This window comes from Berghia stephanieae, chromosome 5 (assembly GCF_034508935.2).
Source record: "Berghia stephanieae isolate SIO BIC M18660-M18661 chromosome 5, UCSD_Bste_1.3, whole genome shotgun sequence".
In the NCBI taxonomy this organism is placed as follows: Eukaryota; Metazoa; Mollusca; class Gastropoda; order Nudibranchia; family Aeolidiidae; genus Berghia; species Berghia stephanieae.
The window spans coordinates 70,708,633-70,735,641 of NC_088364.1; the positions used below are offsets into that span (position 1 = coordinate 70,708,633).

Here is a 27,009-nt window from a genome sequence, read left to right on the forward strand (position 1 = left end):
TTTACTATCATATCCTGGTGGCTTGCGTGTTTTCTTTTCTTTTCTTTTCTTTTTTTTTTTTTGAATTATACTTAATTTCCTGTTGGGGTAATTTTTTACCTACTGACTACTAAGTGGAGTGCTAAACCACTACACCACGGTTGAGAAAAGGTGTCATTTGAAGTATAATATACAAGAAAAGAAAATGCCAAATGAAAATGCCAAATGCCAAATGATTTTTCTAATGCCAAACGGTTTTCAAAAATGCCAGATTTTTGGAATCTGGCATTTAAAATGCCAAACTGGCAACCCTGTTTACGTTCATTACGTTCTGAAGGTACGGCTGCCAGATAACAGAGTTCCTTGTGACCAATTTCGACTTGAAAGGTGACCAAATAAAACCTCACTTGGTCAAACACTATTGACACTTATCTTTAGTCTTTAGATATTCATCGGTTTTAATAAACAATAAAAATTGCTTGAGCTGAGAAAAAATATATTTTAAAAAAATGAAAGAAAAAATGAAAATAAGTATCATTAGCAAAAACACAAATCTCTGCGTAGCAAATTTTAGTCAATTTGTTACGCCGGAGGCCATCTGGCAGCCCTGTCTGCAGAGCGTCTTTGTAAAAGATAATTATGCCAATCTATTTGTGGCGAAAAATGAACAATTTATCTTAGCCATGTTTCTTACTTTTGAAACTTTTTTTTTAAATAATAAAAACGCTCTATTTTCTCACCAATAATCTATCTCAATCTGAAATAATAAGATGTAATAGGGCACAATGATTTCCGAAGTGAAGGGAAAGTTTTCCTGTGGTATTTGGTGTAAAAATGCCAAATTGGTATTTGCATGATGTCTATATATTCGCCAGATACCTTTATGCTAAAATCACCAAATTACCTAGCTAATGAATGGGGGAGGATTGTTCAAATTGGATGGCTTCGGGATCTCAGTCCACTGCTGTTTGCAATAAATAGTTATAGATGTCCTAAGAGACCCCATTCGGCGAGAGGCACCATGGAACATGATGTATGCGGATGATGTAGTACTTTTGAATGATACAAAAGCTGAGGCGGAAAAGGAACTGGAGGGTTGGAGACGGGTGTTGGAAAGGAGGGGATTAAGGGTAAGCAGATCGCAGACCAGAGTATGTATGCATCGGACAACAGAGAGCAGAACCACCAATAAAGATATGAGAGGAGGATGTGCCAGAGACAAACCAATTCAAACATTTAGTTCAAGGGGATGGGGGCAATGTGATGGAGGTTAGGAAGAGGATATACGCAGGCTGGAATAATTGGAGGAAGGTAACTGGAGTTATGTGTGACAAACGAATATCCGCAAAGCTAAGGGGAAAATATATACAACAGTTGTATATATATTTTTACCCCCTTTTTAGATATAATGTTCATGAATTGCACACCTTTCATTAATAATTATTGTCATATTTTAATTCGCACTTTCTTACAAAGGGGCATTCTATTTCTCGTCCCATCATTGTTTTTGGTTATTCACCTTAACAACACCACTCACACATATCTCATCCGTCCTTAGTGTTTTAATAAAACTTTTATTCATCATGTTTTGTTGATAAAGGGGAAACCCGAAACATCCACAGTATCTGTCTTCGTCTAATAATACTAATAAATTGAAGCTTACAACTCAACACTTATCCAAGTAATCTCATTCCAAGACAAAGATAGAAAGCAATTGGAAAATAGATACAGGGAGATAGAAGACGCAGCAAGTACCCAGCACTCATATGTTGACACATCATAATATATAATATGTAAACAAAACAATACAGTGCATAACAGAGATGATTTACAAGACAAAAAATATCTCCCAAAACCCTAACTATACATTTGACTGTTTTCCTCTCAGCCAGGGCCAGGACAAACCCAAGTAATCTCATCTCAAGTCAAAGCAATTTGGAAAACATATACGTAAAGAGGAATAGAAGACAGCAAGTGCCTCCCTGCCCACTATGGGGGGTCAGGAACTCCACCCAGACAAAACCAAGTGATTTCATTCCAAGACAATTTGTTTTTATTTTTAAGGGTTTTCCAGCGCTTGCAACATATTTAATATCAGCGCCAGTAAAAAGGAAGAAAATTGGATAGTAAAAAGTTCTAGAATTACAATTAAAGCACACAAGAAAAAGTAAGACATAGGGGAACTGGGAACAAATAGGGATCAGATGTAGATTCCAAGAGCTTACCACCAATGTACTTAGTTTGAGATCACCTAAGTCTCATCCGGACACAAGCACAAAATCCAACAAAGAGAAATACACTCAAATGCTTACATTACACATTCAAAATAACAAATATAATAATACAAAACAGAGAGATGATTTACAAGGAAAAAAAGATCATCTCACAAAACAGTAACTATGCAATTGACTGTTTCCCTCCCAGCTAGGACTCCAACCAGGGCCAGGACAAAACCAAGTAATCTCATTCCAAGATAAAGACAAAAAGCATGTTGGAAAACAGATATAAGGGGATAGAAGATACAGAATGTCCCCCCCCCCCCCCTGCCCACTATGGGAGGTCAGGAACGCCACCCAGCATTCCAAGACAAATACAGAAGCAAGTTAGAAAACAGATATAGGGAATAGAAGACAAAATTGACCTCCTGCCCACCATGAAAGGTCAGAAAACCCCTACTCAGGGATATTATTAAGATCTAGTGGAATTTATTTTTCCTGCAGACAAGCGTCCTTCTTTTTTTAGGTTTGTAACTTCAATTTTGAATATCCCACAGCATTTTTCTTTCATTGGAGATATGAGACTATTCCAATGTCAATGGTATATGAATTAGTACAAGTGGGACCCCACTCTTGAGCGGGAAACCATAAGCTTGGATGGCATCCTCTAATTTTGTGTTGAATATCTTATCAAAGGGGTAGCATAAAAATGATATTTTCCATTTTACACTAGACCTTACTTAACTCATCACTGGTTCGGATAGGTAGAGAAGGAAAGGCGATTGCACCGTGCCTGGGACCAATTACAGTATACACATTAACCCAACCAAACATGTAACAAAATAATAATTAGCTACGGAGAGAATTAAGGAACACAACACCGCCTACCCATTGAAATGGCAGGCACATTTTATTATTATTTTGTTTACAAAATGAAAAAAAAAAATAATTATAATAACACGAAAAATATAACAAACATTTGTAACAAATAACACAAAATAAATAATAATAAAAATGAAAAACAAAAAAAAAACAAAAAACATAACATGGATTATCACTAAATTATAATGTCAATAATGATAAGGAATTTCTGCTAATACATTACAAATTATTTCTTTTTAAAAAAAAGTAACCACCAACACACTGAACAAACAACAGTATGGTCTAGCATAATATAATAAACGGCAACTGAACATGGTACCATTATATCATGGCAAATCTATAAACATCAGGCAAAATGGAAACACAGGGCCGGTTCGTCCATCAGGCTATCTAAAGGAGACCACCAAGGGGCACAAACACAATTATAACATGAAATGAAAAGTGTATGTTGCTGAATCATTTGTGAAAATGCAACTCATCCCCCCCCCCCCCCTCCCCTCCCAAATAAAAATCAGACAAACAAACAAACAAAACAATCATTGAAAGCAGACCAGAGATTGCCTAATTGACGGACCGACAAACCTGTGTGTAGCAAATGACGTGTATTTGAATAGGCAACTTGACACATCCTTTTCAACAACGAATTTAACAAAAAAAGAGATAAGGATTTCCTTACTTACGAGAAAATATAATTGCAATTACAATATCATATAAAATCAAACCCTAGAATATCATGCTGAAACCCAATCAACAACACTACCATAAACATTTTTTAAAACTCATTCTGGCCACAAAACCTTTCCGAAATATTCAAAAAATTAAGATGACCCAAACATGACCAAAAATTCTCAAATTTGGAACTTTTCGACCAAAATGTTGGAGGCAATTTTAAGTGACCAATTTTTGGATCTCAACACTTTTTGATCTAAACAATTTTTGTTTTAAGTATAAAAAGTTAAGTGCTTAATCAAGAATGTGACTGAACACAAGATCTCAGCCCTTAAACCCTAAGATGACTTACAAATCATATTTTCTCCCATTATAGCCGTGGACCAAACTTTTCAACATGACAGCAGTGACTATAACTATAACGCCATCACTATTACTGCTCTCTTGATGAAAATGGTAAGACGGATAAAAGTAAAATCAAACCCCTCTGGTATGGAGTTAAGTAATGTCTCTGTCGTTTCGGAACACACATAGAAAACCCTGAGTCAATCCAGGGCAAACAAAATTTAATGTATTTTTTAAAAGCCAGAAATAGCTTAAAACTAAAACTTACAAGAATCAACATGTGGACGAATACAATTGTAAAACGTGGTTCAACCTACCATCAAGTATCTCAAGGTTTAAAAAAAAAATACTTCAAGGTCCCTTGCAACAACAAAATTGGTGGGTCTTTTGGGTCATGTCAGCACCATAAAAAAAAAGAGTGAAAAATTGTTGCTGTTTTTTAAAAAAGAGCTTACCAACTTACAAGCAGAAAAAAAGATAAAAGAGGTACCAGTGCGGGACTACAATGCATCTTCATTTAAACCTTCTCAAAATAATATATTCTCTACATAGAGTAGAGCATGGATATTATAAAGAACAGCCATGGGTAAACAGGAACAGTTGGTAATATCTTAAGTTCTTTATCTTATTAAAACAATAAAAGGAGAGAAAAATAGAAACAAATATATGTATTTTTTCCCCATCAATTCGTTTAAGCATGTTCAATACAAGAATGCTCTATTACATATGAGTAACTACCAACAACTGGGTCCGAAGATGAAAAAGGAAAGAAAAGAAAGAAACTCAAAAGAAGAGAGAAAAAAAAAAAAGACAGAAAAAGTTAACAATGAAAAAAAAAACAAAAAAAAAACCCAACTAGTTTTTGTTTTAAAGGGTTTTACAGCGCTTGCAACACATTAAGGTCATATCAGCGCCAGTAAAAAGGAAGAAAATGGGATAGTAAAAAGTTCTAAAATTACAATTAAAGCACCCAAGAAAAGGTAAGACAATGGGGAATTTGTTCAAATAAGAAACAGATGTAGATTCCAAGAGCACACTATCAAAGTACTTAGTTTGAGATCACTAAAAGTCTCATCCAGACACAAGCACAGTTCCCCACTAAGAGGAAAACACTCAAATGTTTATAAATCATATATAATATGTATACAAAACATAATACGGTGCATAACAGAAAGATGATTTACAAGGAAAAAAAATATCATCTCCCAAAACTAACTCTACATTTGACTGTTTCCCTTTCAGCCAGGGCCAGGACAAAACCAAGTAATCTCATTCCAAGACACAGTAAGTACCTCCCTGCCCACTATGGGGGGTCAGGAACCCCACCCAGTGCTATGACTATAAATTGTCACTTTAAAATGCTATAAAACTAATGTAATGTCATCTAGATAGGTCACATACCCACTTCTTTCAAACACACCATCTTCAGATATTTTCCTCTATAATTTTGTTTTTAAAAAAAATCCAGATTAATATATGTTAAAGTGAATGATATAATCAGTCGGATGGTGAAAAGATTTGAACTGAGACATTGCCAAGTTTAGTTAAGAAAGTCAATTTTGATCAAAAATGAGGAGTTTTGTCATAAATGATTAAATCAACCCTTTTTGTACATCTTCGGGAAATATCAAAGCTTAATTTCACTTCTAAATATTTTTTTTACATCTAGTCAAGTTGAAAAAGTATGAAATTTGAGAAAGTTGCTGGATACCTTTCCCATACAACTGACCATAACTTCATGAGAAATTACCCAATTTACTTCAAATGAAGATTAAAATGCTATGAGTATGAGGAGCATATTCTTTCAGAAAATACAAATCCAAAATTTTCACATACCGACTGATTATGTCATGCACTGACACATATAGCGACAACGTCTGCTTGAATGGCAGGAGTGACAATATGATTAGGTACCCAGAAAAAAGTAATGTACAGTTCTCGCTGGATTCTAGCAAGCTCCCAGGAGAAAAAAATAAGTATGCTAGAGTCTGTGCCCAAATCTGATGTTCATGGAGGTAATAACTATCATATAGATAAAACTTGGTCACCCAGCTCCTGGGCACCATAATGCAGAGCGTGCTAGAATTCAGAGAGCATTGCATTTAACATTCACCATCAAGCAAATTTCAAGTTAATTCCCACTTTCCAAGGACGAACTGGAAATACTTGCAAAGACCAGTATCCTAAACATTATTATATTTTTTTTTTTACATCACATGACTGGAAAACACTTCTGAAATTTTTCAAACATGAAATCTAACCTAAGGACAAAATCAGACCAGCCATTTCTCTTGAATCGCTTGAAAGTGTAAACACATTTTTCACAACTTATTCCCACCTGTCCGATTACCAATTTTTAACGAAACTGAAATATACTTCCAATGTTTCTAACGACATTTCCTAACCCCTTCCCGCTATCCCAGCAACCAACTGTAAACTTCATAAGCCCAAGAGCTGGACACTGACCTAAAAGTTGCATCACACTTCAAGCTGACAACAGCCAAAAGAAAATAAAGAGCAAACTGCATCCATTGGTACAACGAATCGGACCATTTGTTTCCTTGAGCACTAATAACAGGCAACAACTAACATTTCACTTTCTTTTGGTGATCATTGCCAATTGTTAAGGGTTTTACGGCGCTTGCAACACATTTAGGTTATATCAGCGCCAGTAAAAAGGAAGAAAACGGATTAGTAAAAAGTTCTAGAATTATAATTAAAGCACCCAAGAAAAAGTAAGACAAAGGGGAACTGGGAACAAATAGGGATTAGATGTAGATTCCAAGAGCATACCACCAATGTACTTAGTTTGAGATCACCTATAAGTCTCATCCGGACACAAGCACAAAATCCAACAAAGAGGAATACACTCAAAATGCTTACATTATACATTCAAAACAACAAATATAATAATACATGACAGAGAGAAGATTTACAATGAAAAATTAACATCTCCCAAAACAATAACTATACATTTGACTGTTTCCCTCCCAGCCAGGGCCAGGACAGAACCAAGTAATCTCATCTCAAGACAAAGACAGAAAGCATGTTGGAAAACAGATATAAGGGGATAGAAGACACAGTATGTACCTCCCTGCCCACTATGGGAGTTATAGGATCTAAACACCCAACAAACATCTTAAAAGATCTAAGGAAAATATAACAAAATTCGTATTTAATACATCCAAAATGGTTACATAGTTTCATGTAAAGTTGGTGTGAAGTAATAACAGGTATAAAGGTATGTAATCACACAAGCCCAGTGACAATGTATATATTTTATACAATGTGAAAGCATTTGATGTTACAGCAAATAGTGAGGAGTGAATGTTACACAAACACCTTAAGACATCTGCGGGTGCCTAAATAAGATTGTACATGGGGAAAATGGGGAAGTATTTATATTTATCAGATGTGAAGTTAAAAAGGTATAAATTTTGTACAATATTTATACAGAGCAAGAAAAAAACAAACACTCAAAACAAAATAGTTTGTCATTACTTATAATTACAGAGCAAAAGAGACATTAATTCTTTAACAAAGGAGAGACGGTCATAGTTAGAGTGTACAAAGGGGAAATCTCAAAAGTCATTCAGTACACCTTGCAATCGACTGCCGTCACTTTTCCCTTTCAATTTTGATGACCAGAAATTTTTTAAATTTTCTGTTTTAAATTATCATCCATAAGAGAGAAATTTTAAAATCTTAATTCAAGTGATAAGAAAATTTGGGCCTCTGTAAAAATAGTGACCTGTGAGCAAGTTGACAGCGTGGTTGAAGTGTGTTAAACCTATAGATTCACATCAGGTTTGAACCCTTACCTTACCAACCACAGGAAAATCGTTACATTTGTTTTGATACCATGAACATTTTTCTTATTCAAATCTGTTTTGCACATCACAAAATTATGCTTTTTTTAGTAAATCTCGTCTTACTTTATAAATTACGAAGAGCATTAACATACTGTTTTGAAATTGAGCTTAACAAATCAATTTTTGTGTTGAGTAAGGGAATAATCTTGAAATTAGTAAGGAAAGAGGAGTTACAGTGAAGACCATCCCACTGTACTTTGCTGCCCCAAAACTCTGGTACATTCGAAAACAACTCAAATAGGAAAGGATAAAGCACAGACAGTCGTCTACAGAAGGAACGTCTCTTGAAATGTCCACATACACCCAGGCTATGACAGTATGACCCCAATTACTTTTTTTGTCAACAAAATGACTTTCAAACATCATTATATGAATATACAAAGCTTACAAGCTTATACTCTTTAATCATTTTCAATCAGATATCTCTACATACAACCACTTCCATAACATTTAAATTTATATTTGTTTGCTATGACAAATTTAATTGAGCTTCTGACGCTTAAGATCATATCAGTGCCAGTAAAAAAAAATAAAATAAAAAAATGAAAATGAATGGGACAGTCAAAAGACTACAGATCTGAAGGCAGGACACACTACCCGGGCAATAATAATAATAATAAAAAAAAGCAAGACAATGATTGTGACCTGAGCAGAAATTCATCTTTTGCAAACATTACCGCTAGAAATGAAAAAGGAAAAATTGTCAGATTGCTTTGCCAGAAAGAGTAAGATTACGAGAGAGAAAAAAAGACCTTAACAAAAGCTTGAAATTAAAATGGCATGTAAACATACCACTTAAACCATGAAAGGACATATGTTAAAAGATATATTGCAGGAAGCATGGAGAATGCCAAGTAATCTGATGAGTCAGAAGAATCTTTTACATTAAAATGTAAAGATTTGATTCTCATTTTAAAAATATCATATCCTGAGAGGAGAAAAAGCATACAACCTTACAGAGGTGAAAAAAAAGCATACATCTGTATATGCGTTTTTAGCGTACAGTTGACAGCTCTGTACCACGAGAATAAAAAGATGTTATAAAAAGTGTACCCTGGCTCTTCATCATAACGCGTAAGTTAAGATGCACTCACAAGCAAGATTACTGCCAGCGACATTTAGATTGTTGATTTTAAGGGTTTTACGGCGCTTGCAACACATTAAGGTCATATAAGCACCAGTAAAAAATAAGAAAATCGGATAGTAGTAAAAAGTTCTAGAATTACAATTAGAAGAAAAGGTAAGACAAAGGGGAATTGGTTCAAATAGGAAACATATAATATGTAGACTCCAAGAGCACACTATCAAAGTACCTAGCTTGAGATCACCTTAGACAAAAAAGACGTTCCTCAATATAATTTATGAGTAACCATCTCAACCCCGTATCATTTTGGGAGTAAATAAGATTTCTTAAGTTGAATTTTAAGCCCAATTTATAAAAATTTATGTTAAAATAAGAGCCTTTATATTGAGAATAGTGCTGTTTGATTTTGAAGGGTCTTTGTTTGTTTGGATTTTATGGCCCTTGTTGGATTTAAAAATCATTTCAGTGAAGAAAATGGGATAGTCAAAAAATGCTAGTCTTACCATTGAAAGCACAAGAGAAAAAAGTAGGATATAGGGGAACAGTTCAAAGAGGGAACAGATGTAGAGTCCATCCAAGAACATGCCATCAGTGTACGTTGTCTGAGAACACCCCATTTTTGTATTCAAGGGTTTAACGGCGCTTGTGACATATTTAGGCCATTTCAAAGCCAGTAAAAAGGAAGAAAATGGGATAGTCAAAATTTTTTAGTATTACAATTAGAACACCAAAGAAAAGGTAAGTCAAAGGGAACAGATATAGATACCAACAGCACACGATCAATGTATTTAGTTTGAAATCACCTAAAAGTTCAATCCAATTACAAGCAGAGGATCCCACTCAAACGTGTAGATTATACATTCAAACCAAGAAATATAATACATTACAGGGAGATGATTTACAGGAAAAAAATATCATCTCCCAAAACTATAACCATACAATTGACTGTTTCCCTCTCAGCCAAGGAATCCGACAAGAGAAAGGACAAAATCAAGTAATCCCATTCCAAGACAAAGAAAGCAACTCAGAAAACAGATATATGGGATAAAAGACAGAGCATGACCTCCAGCCCAGCATGGGAGATCAAATACCCCACTCATATTTTGGTCCGAAACTCAGTTCTGCACAAGAAAGTTATTCAGAAATAATACAAGATTTACGCAGTCACCCACCTACGGGCCAAATATTTGTTCAAGAGCTGACATTGCTTATCAAATCGATTCATGAATACCAAGAATCTCTCAGAAACAGAATCATTATCATAACAAGAAACTTTTAACCATGTACAAAAATAAAAAGACTATGGCCAGAGGAAAAGCAAATCGAATAAAGTTGCTAAAATTGACATTAACACCCCACCCTACTCTTCCAACACAAAAATTATGTCAAGGGAAAAAACAGTTTGGACTCCCAAACCCACTCCACAATAAGAAGTAAATATATCACATACGCCAATGGCAATTGCTATCCCTGAATTAAAGAAGGAAAAAAAAAAAATCTTTCTAAGAGGCGGGGGTACCATTATTCCCCAAGTTATAAATTCTAAACTTTAGGTAGTTCCAGGATCTTGCAAGGCACACAAGATAAGTAAAATGTTTATGTTTTTTTTAAAAGCCATAAAAGTACAAAAAACATGGCAAACAAAAAGATTATAAAACTAGACAAAATCAAGCTAAGAAGAAACCAAGGAAACTTTAAAAAAGAACATGGGATTTGTTCGAAAAGGGAACAGAAGTAGAAGCCAGCAATCTGCCTTGAGGGACGGAGTTGCACAATCCCCAACAATATCGATGCTGTGAAATAACTAACAATATACATTTATAAATTAATAATGAAGACACAGAATAGCCATGTTTTAAAACAACATGCTATCTTTGCATCGAATGTCTGATCCAGGCACAAGCACCCACTGTTTGTTTTAGTTCTTAAGGGTTTTACGGCGCTTACAACTCATTAAGGTCATATCAGTATCAGTGCCAGTAAAAAGGAAGAAAATGGGATAGTAAAAAGTTCAAGAATTACAATTAAAGCAGCCAAGAGAAAGTTGCAAGCTATTCATGAAGCCGGACTATGCGATGTCTTAGACTAAACGGGTGAAATTTGCACCCGCGATCTTGCAGGCGCAAATAGCGAAGTCCTGGACTAAATATCAAAATAATATGTGCTACACGCTGGGGGAAGTAATTGTACAGGCAACCCGACAGTTTTTTTCTCTCAAAGATTCGACAATCGCACATACACTCCTCATCTTGCCCATTCCAAACACTCCCCCGGGACTCCTTCCTCCATACTGTTTCCTAGTAACTTCCTACTATTACTATTAAAACTGCTGCTACCACCACTACTACTACTACCACTACTTCTCTATTATGTCTTTTATCGTCCACTATTTTCTAGAAAGTTCACGCCTCTCACTTCTACCACGCCATTGGGATCCACGCCACGCTAACGATCCATTCACACTCCAACCACTGTTGAGTACAGACGATACAATATATACTCCCATTTCATTTTGTTTTCAACGTTTATTTGTTTATTGTGCTCTTTTGTTAGGTAGTATTTTCGGGACCCCAGTCTTCAGGCAGCCCCCACTGCTCTCTACTTAGAACAACGTTATACGTGGATAAGCATCATCTTAGTGCCATCGTAACTTATATTCACTAAAAAACATTACACAGATTCTCAAACAATTTTTACACCCCTAAAATTGTCTCACACTATTTTTCTTATATTGGGGGGAAATAAAATGATCAAAACAAACACACGAAGATAGATGATTTCAGATTTCTGTGCTACTTCGCATGCGCAGCTGGAAAATTAACACATTTCTATAACGTTTTGTGATACATTCCTGGGGGAATCCCCAGTTAAAAATAGATTGACTCCATGAATAGCTTACTTTTCGTACTCTCGGACTTTCCAAAGTCTTGGACTACGAAGTCTCAGACTTTGCTATAGTCCGAGACGATCATAGTCTCGCTCCATGAATTAGACCCTAGGAGTAATCAAATAAACATTATAACTATCTTTAAAAATCATTAACCTGTCCTCAACTCTTGTTTGTTTGTTGCTTTAGGACTCTTCCAACACAATTGAGGTTATATGAGAGACCGCTGAAACAAAAAAACAAGCAATCTAACAAAAATAGTACAAATGTAAATCAAAATCATAACCTAAAGATATCATAAGCTAAATTATAAATAACCAAGAACAAACAGGCAGAAGATTTACAGAAAAAAAAAAAATCCCCTGTCAAAAATACAATCACAAACCAAAGAAGCAGGATAGGCTAGTAAAGAGAAGAAGAAACGACATTACTATCGGATCATACACCCATGCGAACATCATAGGTATATGATTCAAGGGTGATGCTCCCATCCAACCACCCGTCCTCAACTCTTGAGTTCACCCTCATTGAAAATCGAACAAATTTGTTTAATTTTCCATGCATATCAACCCGAGAGAGTTAATACATGAAAATAATGCTTTAAATTCCTTTATATGATAGATCTGGCACCAGAGCTTAATCTTCAAGAAGTTTGCTTAATCTTCAAGAAGTTTTATTGAAATAAAAAAATAAATATAATGTTCTCAGAATGGAGCCAAAAATTCATAGTTCTATGGAACTTTCAGAAAGGGAGGTCTGTAGATGAATGAAAAAGAAAGCATGATTTGATTTTCTCAACCTATCCAGGGAGTAAACGGATATGCTTGATCAGTGTGAAGAATAATTTGTTCTCTCGTATTTGAAAGCTTGACTGCCCATGTATCTCTGTAAACAACTCAACACTTATAAGCATCTACAAAATGATAACATACTTAACAATAATTTAAAGTGGATTTTAGCAGCGATTTACTTATTCATTCAATGGGCTCATATCACAATGGAGGACTCTACCACGTTGAAAAGTCACAATCAATTGTTAATTATACTATACCAAATTTTTATATTATTATTATATACATATACACTATATACCTATGTAAATATCTACTAGAGTAGTCAAACAAAACATTATAAACATAAAGATGAGTTACAAGGAGAAATGAAAAAAAATCTATCTCCTGTGATAAATGTGCACATGAAAATATTGAGAATTGCTGCCATGCCCAAATCAAGTATACACTGGACCTCTGATACAATGAGTTTAACGGGATCGAGTTACCAACTCTCCTTTTTGACATGGATAAAGGTTGCTGTTACTTATAGTGATTTTCAAATATAAAAAAACATAAAAATATTAAAGAAATAAATAAATGAGGGATTTTCCCACTAAGGTCTCTCTGAATCAGATGTCCACTGTAGTATGATTTCCCATTGCTCTTTATGCACCGGAGAACTTCTCTCATCTATAAAGACCAGTTTTGAATATATATATATATCTACTTACTGAATGAGAGGTTCCAACATTTTGCAGGGGGAAGGGGAAGATAAATAAATGACAAAAACATAACAAAACCGCCAGAAAAACCTCAAGCAAAGTACCAAATCCGCTTTCCTAATCCGGGACAGAAGTTTTCTTCAAATGTTGGAAATTGTGTTCCTTTCCTCTAAAACTTAAAAACAGACTAATTTCATTACATACAATATTCAACCTTATGAAACGCAAGACGGACCAATAATTACAAATGTTCTGACAAATTCTTTTTTAACTCAACATCAATGCAAGAGATGGAATAAATTCATCAAACATCATAAAGCAATACAATCACTGATGGATTTTTGCCCGCCATACCCATTCTTTTGATTAAATGATTAGAGTTAACTAAGAATTTATTGCTGACAGATTCCCTTCATTCAATATCATTTACATCTTTCATTCAATACCATTTACATCTTTCATTCAATACCATCTGCATCCTTCATTCAATACCATCTGCATCCTTCATCCAATACCATCTCCATCCTTCATTCAATACCATCTGTGTCACTTTTAAGTAATAAAAACCAATACTTTTGTTCAATTCAATTTATGATTAAGACGTTTGCACGGTAGATGTACATTGTTTAATATAACAATCATAAATAATATGCATACATAAAATGAATTAATCATCTTCAATAATACAATTGGGACACAATTTGACACTGACAAACATATGTATTTATGTATACACTTTCTTAGGATCACGAATATTTCAACAGCAAAAAAAAAAAAAAAAAAAAATCTGTCATCTTCTGATCACAAGTTAATGGCATTATGTTTAAAAGGTGCGGTACAATGGTATAAACAAGCGAAAATAAAAAATAAATTACATATCTTTGAAAACAATTAAAACCAAAGTTGGTGTTTTTCTCTCATTCTCCCTTCTTGATTTTTTTTGTTTTTGTTTTTAAATAAAAAGGGCAGCAATACTTTTATCTTAATCCCTTTACAGAAATCTAAACACTTCCACATCTGAGGAAGATCGCTTTCAAACATAGGAACTTCTTTCTGAGAGGTATTAGCTAGTTCCTCCCGAGCTACACTTGGAGTTAAAAAACAAACAAAACCAGTAAATCTGAAGAGGTGCTAACTCCCGAATTACTCAGCTTCTTCCTTGGGTGGTGATGACCCATTATCCATTTCTGTCTTGATTCGTTTGACATAAACTCCGTCCCCTTCTTCATGATTTGGTTCTTCACATGGTCGTTTGACTTGGGCGGGGACTTGATTTGTCATCTGGTAACATGATAAATGCAAAGAGATCTATTAGTCAAAAGGTGTAAATGTAATAAGTTGTCTAGTGTAGGTTTGCAACAATTTTTGATCATTTCAGCACCTAAGAGAATGAAAGTGGTAGAAAACAAAAGGATAGATGAATTTAGAGTTCTGTGTCCATCTTTCTCTTGGAACACAGGTGTCTCACAAAAGGGAAAACAGAGGGAATGGTTACAAGTAGATCCTAACAGCAATCTACTCCTAAGGCCACCCAAAGTTTCAGACAACAGTATTGAATTCTTGCCAAAAAGGGAGACACAGATAGTTCCTAATACTTATAAACATTCACTCAGACAAATGATTTCCAAAGATAAAAACGCTCACATTCAACAATTTCTCCTCACAAAAGGACTTCAGCCAGAACACAAGCAAATAATAACATCTAAAAATGTATATATTAACTTCATTTTATGTTTTATTTCTTCCTTAGCATGCCATGACAAAGAAAAATAAATGTATAAAAACTCCATCATATCCCAACAAAATTTTAATATTAATTTTTAATCTATCCACCTCCCTATGACACAATTATACAATGCCATTATGGAACAAGGATTTGGGTTTTGAAAGGAGCACTGAACTAATTTGGGTAAACTGTTGGGTGTAACTGATTTTGAATTACTGTTCTATGATTTCATTTTGAAGATAATAAGCTTCCCATAAAATCACATTGAAAAAAAACTGCACAGGAAACTCTCACTTCGGCCAAGAGTATCATGCCCAAAGTCACTCATTCTTTGAATTGTGACAGAACAAATTCTAAGGCAATTCCCCTGTTGCTAATTCGATCATTGAAGCCAAAAAGCAAGCCAATTTCTATGCATATATTTGAAGTCTTTTGAGGACATTAAAAAATTGAATAACTCTACTTCGACATAACATAAGCACAAGATTCAAACAGCTCTTTCCACTGAAAAATAACACTGTATCACTATAACCACAACTTAGCTTGTTATTTGAAAATCTAATTTTCATTCAAATGCCTGATTAGCACCAATATATGAGAGCTACAGTAAACTAAAAAGAAAGAAATAAAATCTTACCAACACATGAACAGCTGGCTTTGTCTCACGCCAAGCATCCACCGCTGAAGGCTGCAGCTGTTGTTCCAATATTCCTCCTTTCTGCTGATGCAGGATAACAGGCTGTTGCAGAACTTGCTGTTGAATTAACTGTACCTGCTGTTGCCCTTGCACTGACTGTGCTTGCTGCTGTTGCTGCTGTAGAGTGCCAGCTTGTGAATTCTGCTGCCCCGCAGAACTGATACTTGTGACTGGTTGATGTACCAACTGAACTGATTGGGGTATGAGAGTAAGAGGCTGTTGCTGTGAGATGACAGAGTCCCCACCAGATGCAGACACCATGACCTGTTGGGTTGCGTGCAGGTTACGCACCAGGGTAACAGGGTTGATGGTTCGAGTCTGAAGTTGGGCTTGGCTAGCTGTAGCAACCAAAGATGCAATCTTTTGTGATGCTCCAGAAAGACTTAAACTGACAGCTATAAATATATGGAAAAAAGAGTAAAGCAAAACTGATAAAATATGATGATATTTAATTAGAACCGCAAGAGCTTCATAAAGATTTACTGATTGTGAAAGCCGCAATTTAAAAAAAATAAGCCCATTGTACAACAACCACTAAAGACTCTCAAAAACCATTTAGAAGGGATCATGAGTCAACAGCAACAACAAATGCGTAGAATGAAACAAGTTTCCTGACCAGGCACTCACTTTACATCTGACTCAACATTAAGCCATCTACAGTCAGAATTGAAACTTTGATTCACCTGTTGGAAGTGTCATACCAATAAACCACAAGGCTGTACTTGTTAAATTGACTTGATTTAAAATTGATGCATTTCAATGTACTTCCTACAAAATTAAGCCCCTAAAAACCGACCAAACCAATTTGGTTCAAATAAATAATAAATTTATTTTTTTTAAATAATAAATAAATAAATACAAAATAAACAAATAATAAATAATGAATCTGAGCTTTAAAAGCCCAATTAACCACTGTTGTAACTTTCAAATAAGATTGACGAAGTTCTGGTCAAGAAACTACCAAACAATTAAGAGAATATGCCAAAATATTCCGCACAATCCAGATACCCACACCGCAGGATTCAGGGGTGAGAATGGCTGGTCACAAAAAAGGAGGAGATTTTCAGCGCAAAGATCAAGACCCAACCATGCGACCACACCCTATTAATATGAACTTCATTAAAATCTACTGAGATGCAATCCAAAATGTGTCTCGCAGTAATTTCTGACACCACTCGGTGGAATTTCAAAAGTTGAAAGTGTAATTACGAGTACAACATATGGTGGCTATAGTAGTGGTGGTGGTAAAGATGATGATGTGGCGGTGGTGATTGTAGTAGTATGATGATTTTCAAAAGTTGAAAGTGTAATTACAACATCTGGTTGTAATAGTAGTGCTGGTGGTAGCGATGATCATGATGTGGTGGTTGTAGTAGGAGTGGAGGTAGCAATGATGACGTGTAGATGTTTGCAGAAGTAGTGGTGGTAGGAATGATGATGTTGTGGTTGTTGTAGTGATGGTGGTAGGGATGATGATGTGGTGGTGGTTGTAGAAGTAGTGGTGGTGGTGGTAGGGTTGGTGATGTGTTGGTAGTTGTAGCAGTAGGAATGATGATGTGGTGGTTGTTGTAGTGGTGGTGGTAGGGATGATGTGGTGGTGGTGGTTGTAGCAGTGGTCGTAGTGGAAATGATGTGGTGGTGGTGGTTGTAGCAGTGGTCGTAGTGGAAATGATGTGGTGGTGGTTATAATAGTAGTGGTGGTAGGGATGTTGATGTTGTGGCTGTGGTTATTTTTATTTTTTATTTTTTTTAATTTAAAAGGAAGAATTGTGATGGGGATGGGTAGTGATAAACCACCATTTAGGCGGAAGATTCTCAGCCCTGAGAATTAACAACTTGTAAATTACTATATCATTATAAATGTAAATCACCTAACACATGCATTACTTCATTTACCTTCTCCATTGTCTTTCTTGATTTCCAAATGAGTTCCATTGGTAAGCGTGGTACCCGAGGGTCCGTTGACAATGACCTGGCCTGGGGTGGTCATGAATATTTTTGGTTTGTTGATGACAGATGGCAGCTGCTGGTGGAAGTTTGTCTGTCCCGTGCTTCCAGGTACTGTCACAGGAGACAACACACGTGAACCTGAAAATATACCATCATAAAAATCATAACTCCATATTCAAACAATGCCTATACAAAATCATAAACCATATCTCAGAAGCTAGAATGCGAGATTCTTTTTTAAAAATCAGGACTAGACTAAGAAAAAAAAAGAAAAAAAAAAGAAAACAAAAATAAAAAATTTAATTAATTTGTTTGTGGTTATTTTTTTTTTCAGAGTCTTAAGGGCAAACACACACAAAAAGATCCAAAACATCTTCCTGGTTAGTTACAACAATATTCAAGAAACAGGAATATTAAATATCTATCATTTTTTCCAGACCATGAATGAAATGGAAACAGTAAGGAAAAATAAAGAGTTGGCAGCTCCAATTTCACTGAAGCAAAATAAGAAATATTGTAGACTATTATTGGATGATGGCTATTTGAAAATCAACACGACCATCTCTGTAGTAAAAGGCTTATTCTTTCTATTGAGAAATTGATAGCAACCTGATGGAGATCCAGGGGCTGACTGAGAGAAACGAAGATCTGTGATGGTGGGGTTTGAGTGCTGAAACTGTTGTGAGGTACTGGACTGTGAGGATGATTGTGACACTTCTGTCTCCATGCCAGCTTCTGGAATTGGACTTCCCTCTCTGGACAGACAATCTGGTGTGATAGAACCTGCCATGTGGCTGGGACTAGATGGGGCTGACCTGCAATTGCGAAATGACATAGAACAACTTATTTACCACATGCAATAATTTTCAATTATGGTAGACCTTGTATCAAAGGGATAGCAATATGCATAGCTGCCAACTTTTAAAAGAGCAACATCCTAATGCAAATACATTCATGAACCAAAACAGTCGAATGTTTGGACTATAATATAATATACTATAGATTTAGAGATTTTTTTGTACCTTGTTCTAATTTGCTAGTCAAAAAGTATAGTCCTGGGACTTACAAGGGTCATTTCCATATAAATAAACAGTCCAATTTTCTTCTTTTTAATTTTTTTTTCTCAAATCCCCAAATTGGAACAGTCCAGATTTTATCAAGACAGTTGGCCGATAGGAATATGGAATGTGTTTATTCATTGACTACAATTATAAAATACCTGAAAATGAAACAATAAATGAAATCCAATGACTAACCGGGATGACAAGCCACCAAAAGGTGTTCTAAAACAAGGTACCCCTCTCTGCCTTCTTCTCCTAAAAGCTTGTGCTGTCAACTTAGCTTCTGACACTGGATCAATACGCCAAAACGATCCCTTCCCAGGTTCTTCTTGGGACCGAGGAACTTTGATGAAGTAGCGATTTAATGAAAGGTTGTGCCTGATGGAGTTCTGAAACAAATGTTACAACATTAATTAAGGTTTTCACTATGAATTCAATTTTTTTTTTTAAATTTTAAAAATAGAGACCCCCCCCCCCTCCCAAGTGTTATAATGCCTTAAGAACTCCGCCATCCCAACTCCCAATAATACTACTAATACTAATGATAATTATGTGTGTACTGGCATAGTATAATCAGTCGCAATTTTTTGTTAATGAACTCCTTTTTTACTTTTCAGAATATACCAAATTTGATTAGCCATATCTCAGATTCTCGTCGTGATAATTGTTTCAAATAAAGTCCAAATATCCAGGGTTGTCTGTAGATGTAGAAAATGTATAAGCCTCACAAACAAAACAAAAAAGTCCTTTTGACTGATTTTCCTGCATTGCTACACATATTCTAATATTATTATTATTATCTGGTAAAGCACAAAAAGTGAAAAAGGAGGGACATTTTGAACGATTGCCTATAAACCCCCTTTTTACTGCACATTTAGAGAAACTGGGATGAGAAATTATCATTGATACTCTAGCAAATCTCAGGAGAGTGAGAACCTGTACTAATTTGTTCCACTACACATCAAGTTTCTCACTGCCAGTACATTGATTAGGGGAAATGTCATTTATTAAAAAGTAGGAAATTCCTCCTCTGACTCCAAAATCGATGATTGGATCAAAGGAAAATCATCAGCAATGATTAATAATAATTACAATGTTAGAATACATATTATTTTTATGCTTATCATTATTATTATCATCGTTTTTAATTTTAGGTTTATTATTATTATTATAATCATGGACGAGGTGGTGAAAATTTTAGGTCATTCCACTGTGGGCCCCAAAGGTTCTGAGTTTGAGCCCTACTTCAGGTATTTTCTTTTTTTTTACCCCCTTGGGCAAGATTATTGACCGCCACTGCACAAGATGGGTGATTCCTATTCATGTGAGACATCTGTTTAATGGATTATCTACATTCATTCTTGGAATGCCAAATGATGCTGTGCAAAAAAAAAAAGGTAACTGTTTTTTTATAAAAATCATTATTATTATATGTGTGGCGCTCTGAGAAAACCGGGTCAAAGTCGCTGAGAAAGTAACGCAGATACAAGCAAAAACAGCTCGATGGATTTTATTTGGCTATTTTGGGTTTATGGTAGAAATCGAAAGATCATCATATTAACTTTCGATTCAACAAGTATAAAGCCATAAAGTGGCTTCTAAATACTTTTAAAATCGTTCTTAATAAACTTACTTCTCTGTCTAAGGATGAAGGTAACAACCAAAACCCTAGTTCAAAATATGATTTTAAACTTCCAAGTTTCGGGCTTCATTTTCTTTATCCTTTCGATCACAAACCTCATCTGTTTGGTATCATTCGAAAGGTCGTGAACTCAGCTGTTGAATGGGTTACAGTGCGCATGAATTTACTGCGAATTCCATTCCCACGATGTTTTGCGCATGAGGAGACTCTCGTTACACGAGAAGCGAAAATAGTTCTCTTCTACTATCACCTTTTACGCACAAAACTAACAAATAATGTGTTTTAATTACTACGTAGCATCCCATTGAACATTTACCAATATATTTGATATCTTTTTTTTACGTTCTAGTGTATTTTAAATTTAAAACGTGTCGTAGCTTTGTGATCCGAGAGGGAACTTTCACTTCGAAACTTGTAAAAAAATGGCGACTTCCAGTCAACAACTTGCGAGACTTCTTAATCTAAACAATGATGATGATTCCGTTGTTTTATCCGATTTTATATCCTATTTTGTCTTTAATGTTTTGAAGGGTTTTACGGCGCTTGCAACACATTTAGGTTATATCAGCGCCAGTAATAAGGAAGAAAATGGGACAGTAAAAAGTTCTAGAATTACAATTAAAGCACCCAAGAAAAAGTAAGACAAATAGGGATCAGATGTAGATTCCAAGAGCATACCACCAATGCACTTAGTTTGAGATCACCTATAAGTCTCATCCAGACACAAGCACAAAATCCAACAAAGAGGAATACACTCAAATGCCTACATTATACATTAAAATAACAATAATACATTACAGAGAGATGATTTACAAGGAAAAAAATATCTCCCAAAACAATAACTATGCATTTGACTGTTTCCCTCCCATCTAGGACTCCGGCCAGGGCCAGGACAAAACCAAGTAATCTCATGCCAAGACAAAGACAGAAAGCAAGTTGGAAAACAGATATAAGGGGATAGAAGACACAGTATGTACCCCCCTGCCCACTATGGGAGGTCAGGATCCCCACCCGGTTGTCTTTAATCATTATATTCATTTTATAATGTTTCTACTATGATCAAGCAAGCTTTGAATGGTTGATATAGCTTTAATAATGGGGTTTTAAGTGCCGTTGCTGTGAAAAAAACATTACTCTGACTTTAAATGCTAATTTTCTCAATTTCCCATTTCTGCCCCCATGCGGACATAAACACCCATATCTTAGGATCTAATCAAGATATCGAGGTAAAATAAAGAACATATTGCTCAGTAATGTGTTGGCCTTTGGCCTATACCACCAACACAATTTTGAAAAATTGTAGGTTTGACCCTGTTATCCCAGAGCGCCACACATATTAATAATAATAATAATAATAACAATAATAATAATAATTATTATTAATATTATAATATAAATAATAAAAATAATTATGATTCCTCTATCTCATTTGACAAAGCATATTGTTTATTAGTTTACTCTAGAACAAGTTTCACAGGCCATGACAGTGAAGATAATTAGTCCAAAAATCTTAAATTTTACTTACTTGCCATCCCTTGTCAGCAGTTCTGTAGTATGGATAATTTTTTGTGATGTAGGCATAAATACCGCTAAGAGTGAGTTGTTTATCTTGAGCTGAAGTGACTGCTTGAACAATGAGTTGTGCGTATGAATAAGGAGGTTTAGATTCGTCTCTGGGTGTGTCCCCACTGGTAGGTGGTGTTGGTGGAATTGCGCCTTCCCTCTCTTCCCTGGGGTGAGCGGCTGCATAGGCAGCAACTGCTTGAAGGTCAGGCATGAGGGTAAGTCGATGATTTTGATTTGAACCACTTCGAGGACTTGTGGGACATGAATTAGCAGCACTGAGGAAAAGAAAATATTTTGAAGGTGAAATCAAACAAGATAGATTCCTGATAATGATATTGAAGGAGAGAAATAATTATTTTTAAGAAGATATGATGAGTGAAAAAAAATATAAATCAATTTTTTTAAATTTCTGTGTAACATCACTTTTAAAACAAGTTTTTACAATTGTCAATTCTTATAGGCTATTGAGGAGAATGAATATAGTCTATTTTTGAAAATAAAAATAAACAAATAAAAAAAACCCAATAAAATGTAAAATCCTATTTTTTTTTTTTAATTCAAATTTAATAAAAATTAATGTAAAATGTAATATCTCTATACTAGACTGAGATAGGGGGTCAAAATTAGAATTGTCACCTTACTCTAAGAAAAGATTAAAGATAGTTGCGCAGACCTGGCCAGGACATTAAACATAAAATATGTATATCTCTTATTTCTAAAAATCTGAGCTTCGAGAAAACAGTTTGTATGAGATCAAAACACATTTTGTTGCTTATTGCTATGACTTGTCACTTTAAAATATGTAAGGATAAATGTGTTGCAGTTTGATTTCGCCAAATGAAGATGTGCCAAAAGATCGTTTTTGTGACGTTCACCATAAAAATACTCTGTACTCCAAAAATGAGTTTCTTTTTTGAAAAACAGGGAAAAATTTATCTCTACATGTTTCTGTCAGTTAAATAATGTAAAATACACCAAAGACTGGACTTAGCTCGAATAGAATATAGAAATAGTTTCTCAAAGTATGGACAAAGTGCTATTACTACTAAAACAATTTTGATCAGATGCTAGATCATCAGTTTTTGGTTCATTGTTCAGCCTGTAGAAACTGATGGAAGTGAATTTTTTCATTATTTTTATCCAAATAAATTAGTACTGAAGTATTTTTGTGGCGAATCTCACAAAAACACTTTGGCTCTGCATTATATACACAATTCTGAGTATAATTATAACCGCCATATTATATATATAAAGATACATATTTCAATCACTTTCCCTCTATTTTTTTGGTTTAAAAATATGAGTAAAGGAATGGAAAGACCAAAAATCCAAATTTTGGTCCAAATTGCCCCTAAAAATCTGCCTCAGTGGCAGATATGATGGTGTCTAAGAATTAACAACAACAACAACAATAACAATAATAATAATAATAATAATAATAATAATAATAATAATAATAATAATAATAATAATAATAATAATTAAGTATACAATTATAGTGGGTAGATACAATATTAAAAATACACACAGAATGTACACCTGCCAAGGTGATGAAATTATTAAAACTGATCATGGCTTTAATATAATGTTTCAGCATTAGTTTAAGTGACTAAGGGAGATCTGATAAAATGCATACATTTTACTGAAACAATGATCTATTAATTATGTCGATAAAATTGCACACGGTAAAACAACTGTCATTATGTCCAAATACCCATAAAAAAAAGAATAATTGTTTTTAAAATGTCAGCACACTACCTGATAGTCCCTGTAGGAGATGGGCAAGGGCTGGCTGACACTTCTGCTGGATCTGGAATATTTATTTTCAAAGGAGGAAGCGGCAATTTCTTTTTGGGAGTTTGGTTTGATGCAGGTGGTGGTGGGATAACAGCATCATCTATGAGGGACTGAAACTGTATCTTGATATTTGTACTTGGGAATCTCAAAATACACCTGAAATGAATAAATTGGCAAGTATTGGAGTTTAATTTTCACTCAGAGAAGTAAGCAATAAAATTTCTCATGGTTGGAAAAATAAAATAATTATTTGCACGTTGCCCTATTGTTCACACTGGCTTTGCATAAGAATCAGAGCTAAGTGAGAGGCGGAAAAAGAATTCAACACTTAGTTTTATTTTAAAAATTATTTAAATATAAAATTAAAATTAAATCTTTAATTTACGACAAATTACATGCCATATCTTCAATAATGCATGACTGTCATCATATAGTATACGCTAACACCATCCATAAGTCTTGTGCAAAACAGAGCTGAGAAAATTGAGGGCCAGACCAAAAGCCCAGGCTCCTGTAGTACAAAAAAAGCCCCTTCTACTTCTCAATATTTTTAGTCGTGCGTGAGTGTGAGTGAAGGGATTTCACATATGATTCAGTATGAGTATGATGATCAATGACAATGATTGTGATGGTGACCTACAATCAATAGGAGGAGTTTCTCATTCTGTGATGATGACTCAAATTCAAATCATTTTAGTTATAAGAATATATAAAGACATTCTCAAATGAAGTTGAAGATAATTCTTAAAATTTGTAACAAATCATCTTATTTTTAACCCGCGGGTGAACTAGACGTCTATATAAACATTAAAATTAAACCAAGGATCTACTCTCAGTTCAGTCACTGATTCAGTCTCAATACTTATCGATTATCGATACTCAAATTCAACAAAAGAAGTAAAAATAATAAAATTAAGTACTCAAGTGAATACGAAACAAAAATAAAAACACCAAATGCATTGCAATAGAGGTATATAACAATATAAGGGAAAGAGACGGCAATGTCTTATCTTAGCAAATCTTGGTCGACATGGCCGTCTACATAAACAATATCTTGTTTACATTTCCGCCATCTTGAAATGAGCACATGGTTACGAGTAACAATAATTATAACAGAAAATCATTGTGTGAATAAAAATATTCATAATTTAAAAACTCTAAATCAAAGCAATGTATATCTATGAATGTAAATCTCCCAGCGATATAAATCAGAATGAACAAAACAGCACCTTTCCTTGTTTGTAAACAAAGGCTTCGGATACTTCATCCGGTAGATTGACCGAACTCACTGCGTATTATTATTATGACTGCTATCGATAAACAAACTTACGTGCGAGGGAGCTGTAACGGGGGAGCTCCTTTCCTTTGAAATATCCCATCAATAAAGACTCCGTTCTTTCCATTGCACTTCATAAAAAAGTTAGGGTGTTCGCAGAAAATTTCCAGATGAACTCTGGAAATGAAACTGGAGTTCCCCATGTTGACATCGACGTCGCCTTTGCTGCTGTTTCGTCCGATGGTGATGCGTGGTTGCCGCATCGAAAACTCAAAGTCTCTACCTTCCAATCGGGCAATAGCCGTCCCTTTCGATTCTGGGACCCATACTGTTCTTGATGGACTTGCTGGAGCCGACTTTAGAGCCAGCAAAGCTAAGGCTCCGTTATTAGTAGGCTGCTGAACTCCAGACATATCAGGGTTCTTCACTGCTTCACTAAAATGGCAGCTCATGAAGAGAAAAACAACATACCCAGTGCCTGTGTTTACATCAGTCAATGACTCCCACAATGCATCGCGATCTACAGCATTCCGCGTGCCGTTTCAACATGAATCAGTGAACAACCACTGACCTAGATAGGTTCAACTTGCGACCTGAATGTAAGGTCACCGTGCACGGCGGGCGACCTTGTCGTATATTTGTGCTGTCCTCATTTTTGTTATCGAGTAGAAAAATAAACAAACATGAACGTTGTTTTTGTTTATAAATAATCAAATCGATTTGTCCATGACCAACACTATAGATATAGATATGTTTACAAGCCGATTCGAATCACATAAATGAAATATTATGCTCTTTATCAATCAAGGAATCATTTTCAATGGAATGTTTATGAAATATTAATATTTATTTAGTGGAGTGGTGCTCAGACAGAAGAGCCACGCTCTCCCCGGCCAGGCGGATTTGTCGTACCAGTAAGATCGCGGGTTCGAGCCCCTATCGCCGCGAAATTTTTATTCTCTTCTGGCACTTTCCTGCTCATTTCATTTCTTGTTATATCAATATTTATGAATGCATAGTAATAATAAAATATCGTCTGCGGTTCAGTTTATTGATGTAATCTACGCAAGCGGCAAGCAACCTCTGAATGTGACGCAGGTAGCGTCAATCCTATCGTTAATACTTAATTAATGGGGATCTAACACCAATACAATACTATCTAAATAAGCTAGACTCATCCTCCTAATCCCCCCCCCCCCTTCCTCCTCCTCCTCCTCCTCCTCCTCCTCCTCCTCCTCCTCCTCCTTCTCCTTTTCTTCTTCTTCCTCTTCTTCTTCTTCTTCTTCTTCTTCTTCTTCTTCTTCTTCTTCTTCTTCTTCTTCTTCTTCTTCTTCTTCTTCTCCTCCTCCTCCTCATAATCATCATCATTATCATCATCATCACCACCAAAACCAGTATCATCATCATCCTCGTCGTCGTCATCATCGTCACTACCACCACAATCGCCATCATCATCATCATCACCATCATACTATTGGAGATGACCATAAAATGTGGAGATTATCCATTTAATTAGTCTAACTGAATCGAACCCGGAACCTCCGAGTGTAGATTCAGTGCCATCTATCTAAAAAAAAATATTACAATCTGGATGGTGAGAAAGAAGTCAGAGTTGAGCAAGGCTGGCAATAATGTGACCTACTTCCTCGAAAGGGTAGAATATCGGGATGATTTAGATGCTGAAATTTGACCATATAGATAGAATGCGCTTGGCCAAGGAGTTCACAACATTGCCATCCGGAAGTATAACGGACCAACACACACACTCTGTGTAACCATGAACGTTTATAGTCAGGTTAATACAGTTTAGTGAGAACAACTCGCAAACGCGGATGGCAAAAACAATAACAAAGGCCTGAGTGACG

At 35.3% G+C, this 27,009-nt stretch overlaps 1 protein-coding gene across 1 annotated transcript; it reads right to left on the bottom strand.

Annotated features, from left to right (window-relative positions):
* Positions 1-3,060: 3,060 nt before the first annotated feature.
* On the bottom strand, positions 3,061-25,618 carry LOC144973540 (forkhead box protein K2-like). Its single transcript, XM_078916081.1, has 8 exons — positions 25,199-25,618; positions 23,830-24,024; positions 22,031-22,346; positions 19,059-19,252; positions 18,412-18,617; positions 17,749-17,940; positions 15,793-16,247; positions 3,061-14,710 (listed from the first exon to the last, which is right to left on the bottom strand). The coding sequence occupies exons 1-8, from the start codon at positions 25,594-25,596 to the stop codon at positions 14,573-14,575; spliced, it is 2,094 nt and encodes a 697-aa protein (XP_078772207.1). The 5' UTR covers positions 25,597-25,618; the 3' UTR covers positions 3,061-14,572.
* Positions 25,619-27,009: the final 1,391 nt, after the last annotated feature.

What these genes read in the sequence shown, in the direction of transcription:
- LOC144973540 (XM_078916081.1), bottom strand. Translation starts at nt 25,596, where the DNA reads ATGAGCTGCCATTTTAGTGAAGCAGTGAAGAACCCTGATATGTCTGGA. An exon ending in TCTCCTACAGGGACTATCAG is followed by an intron (nt 22,347 to 23,829) that starts GTAGTGTGCTGA and finishes TCTTTTCCTCAG; the next exon opens with TGCTGCTAATTCATGTCCCA. An exon ending in CTGCTGACAAGGGATGGCAA is followed by an intron (nt 19,253 to 22,030) that starts GTAAGTAAAATT and finishes CATTTGTTTCAG; the next exon opens with AACTCCATCAGGCACAACCT.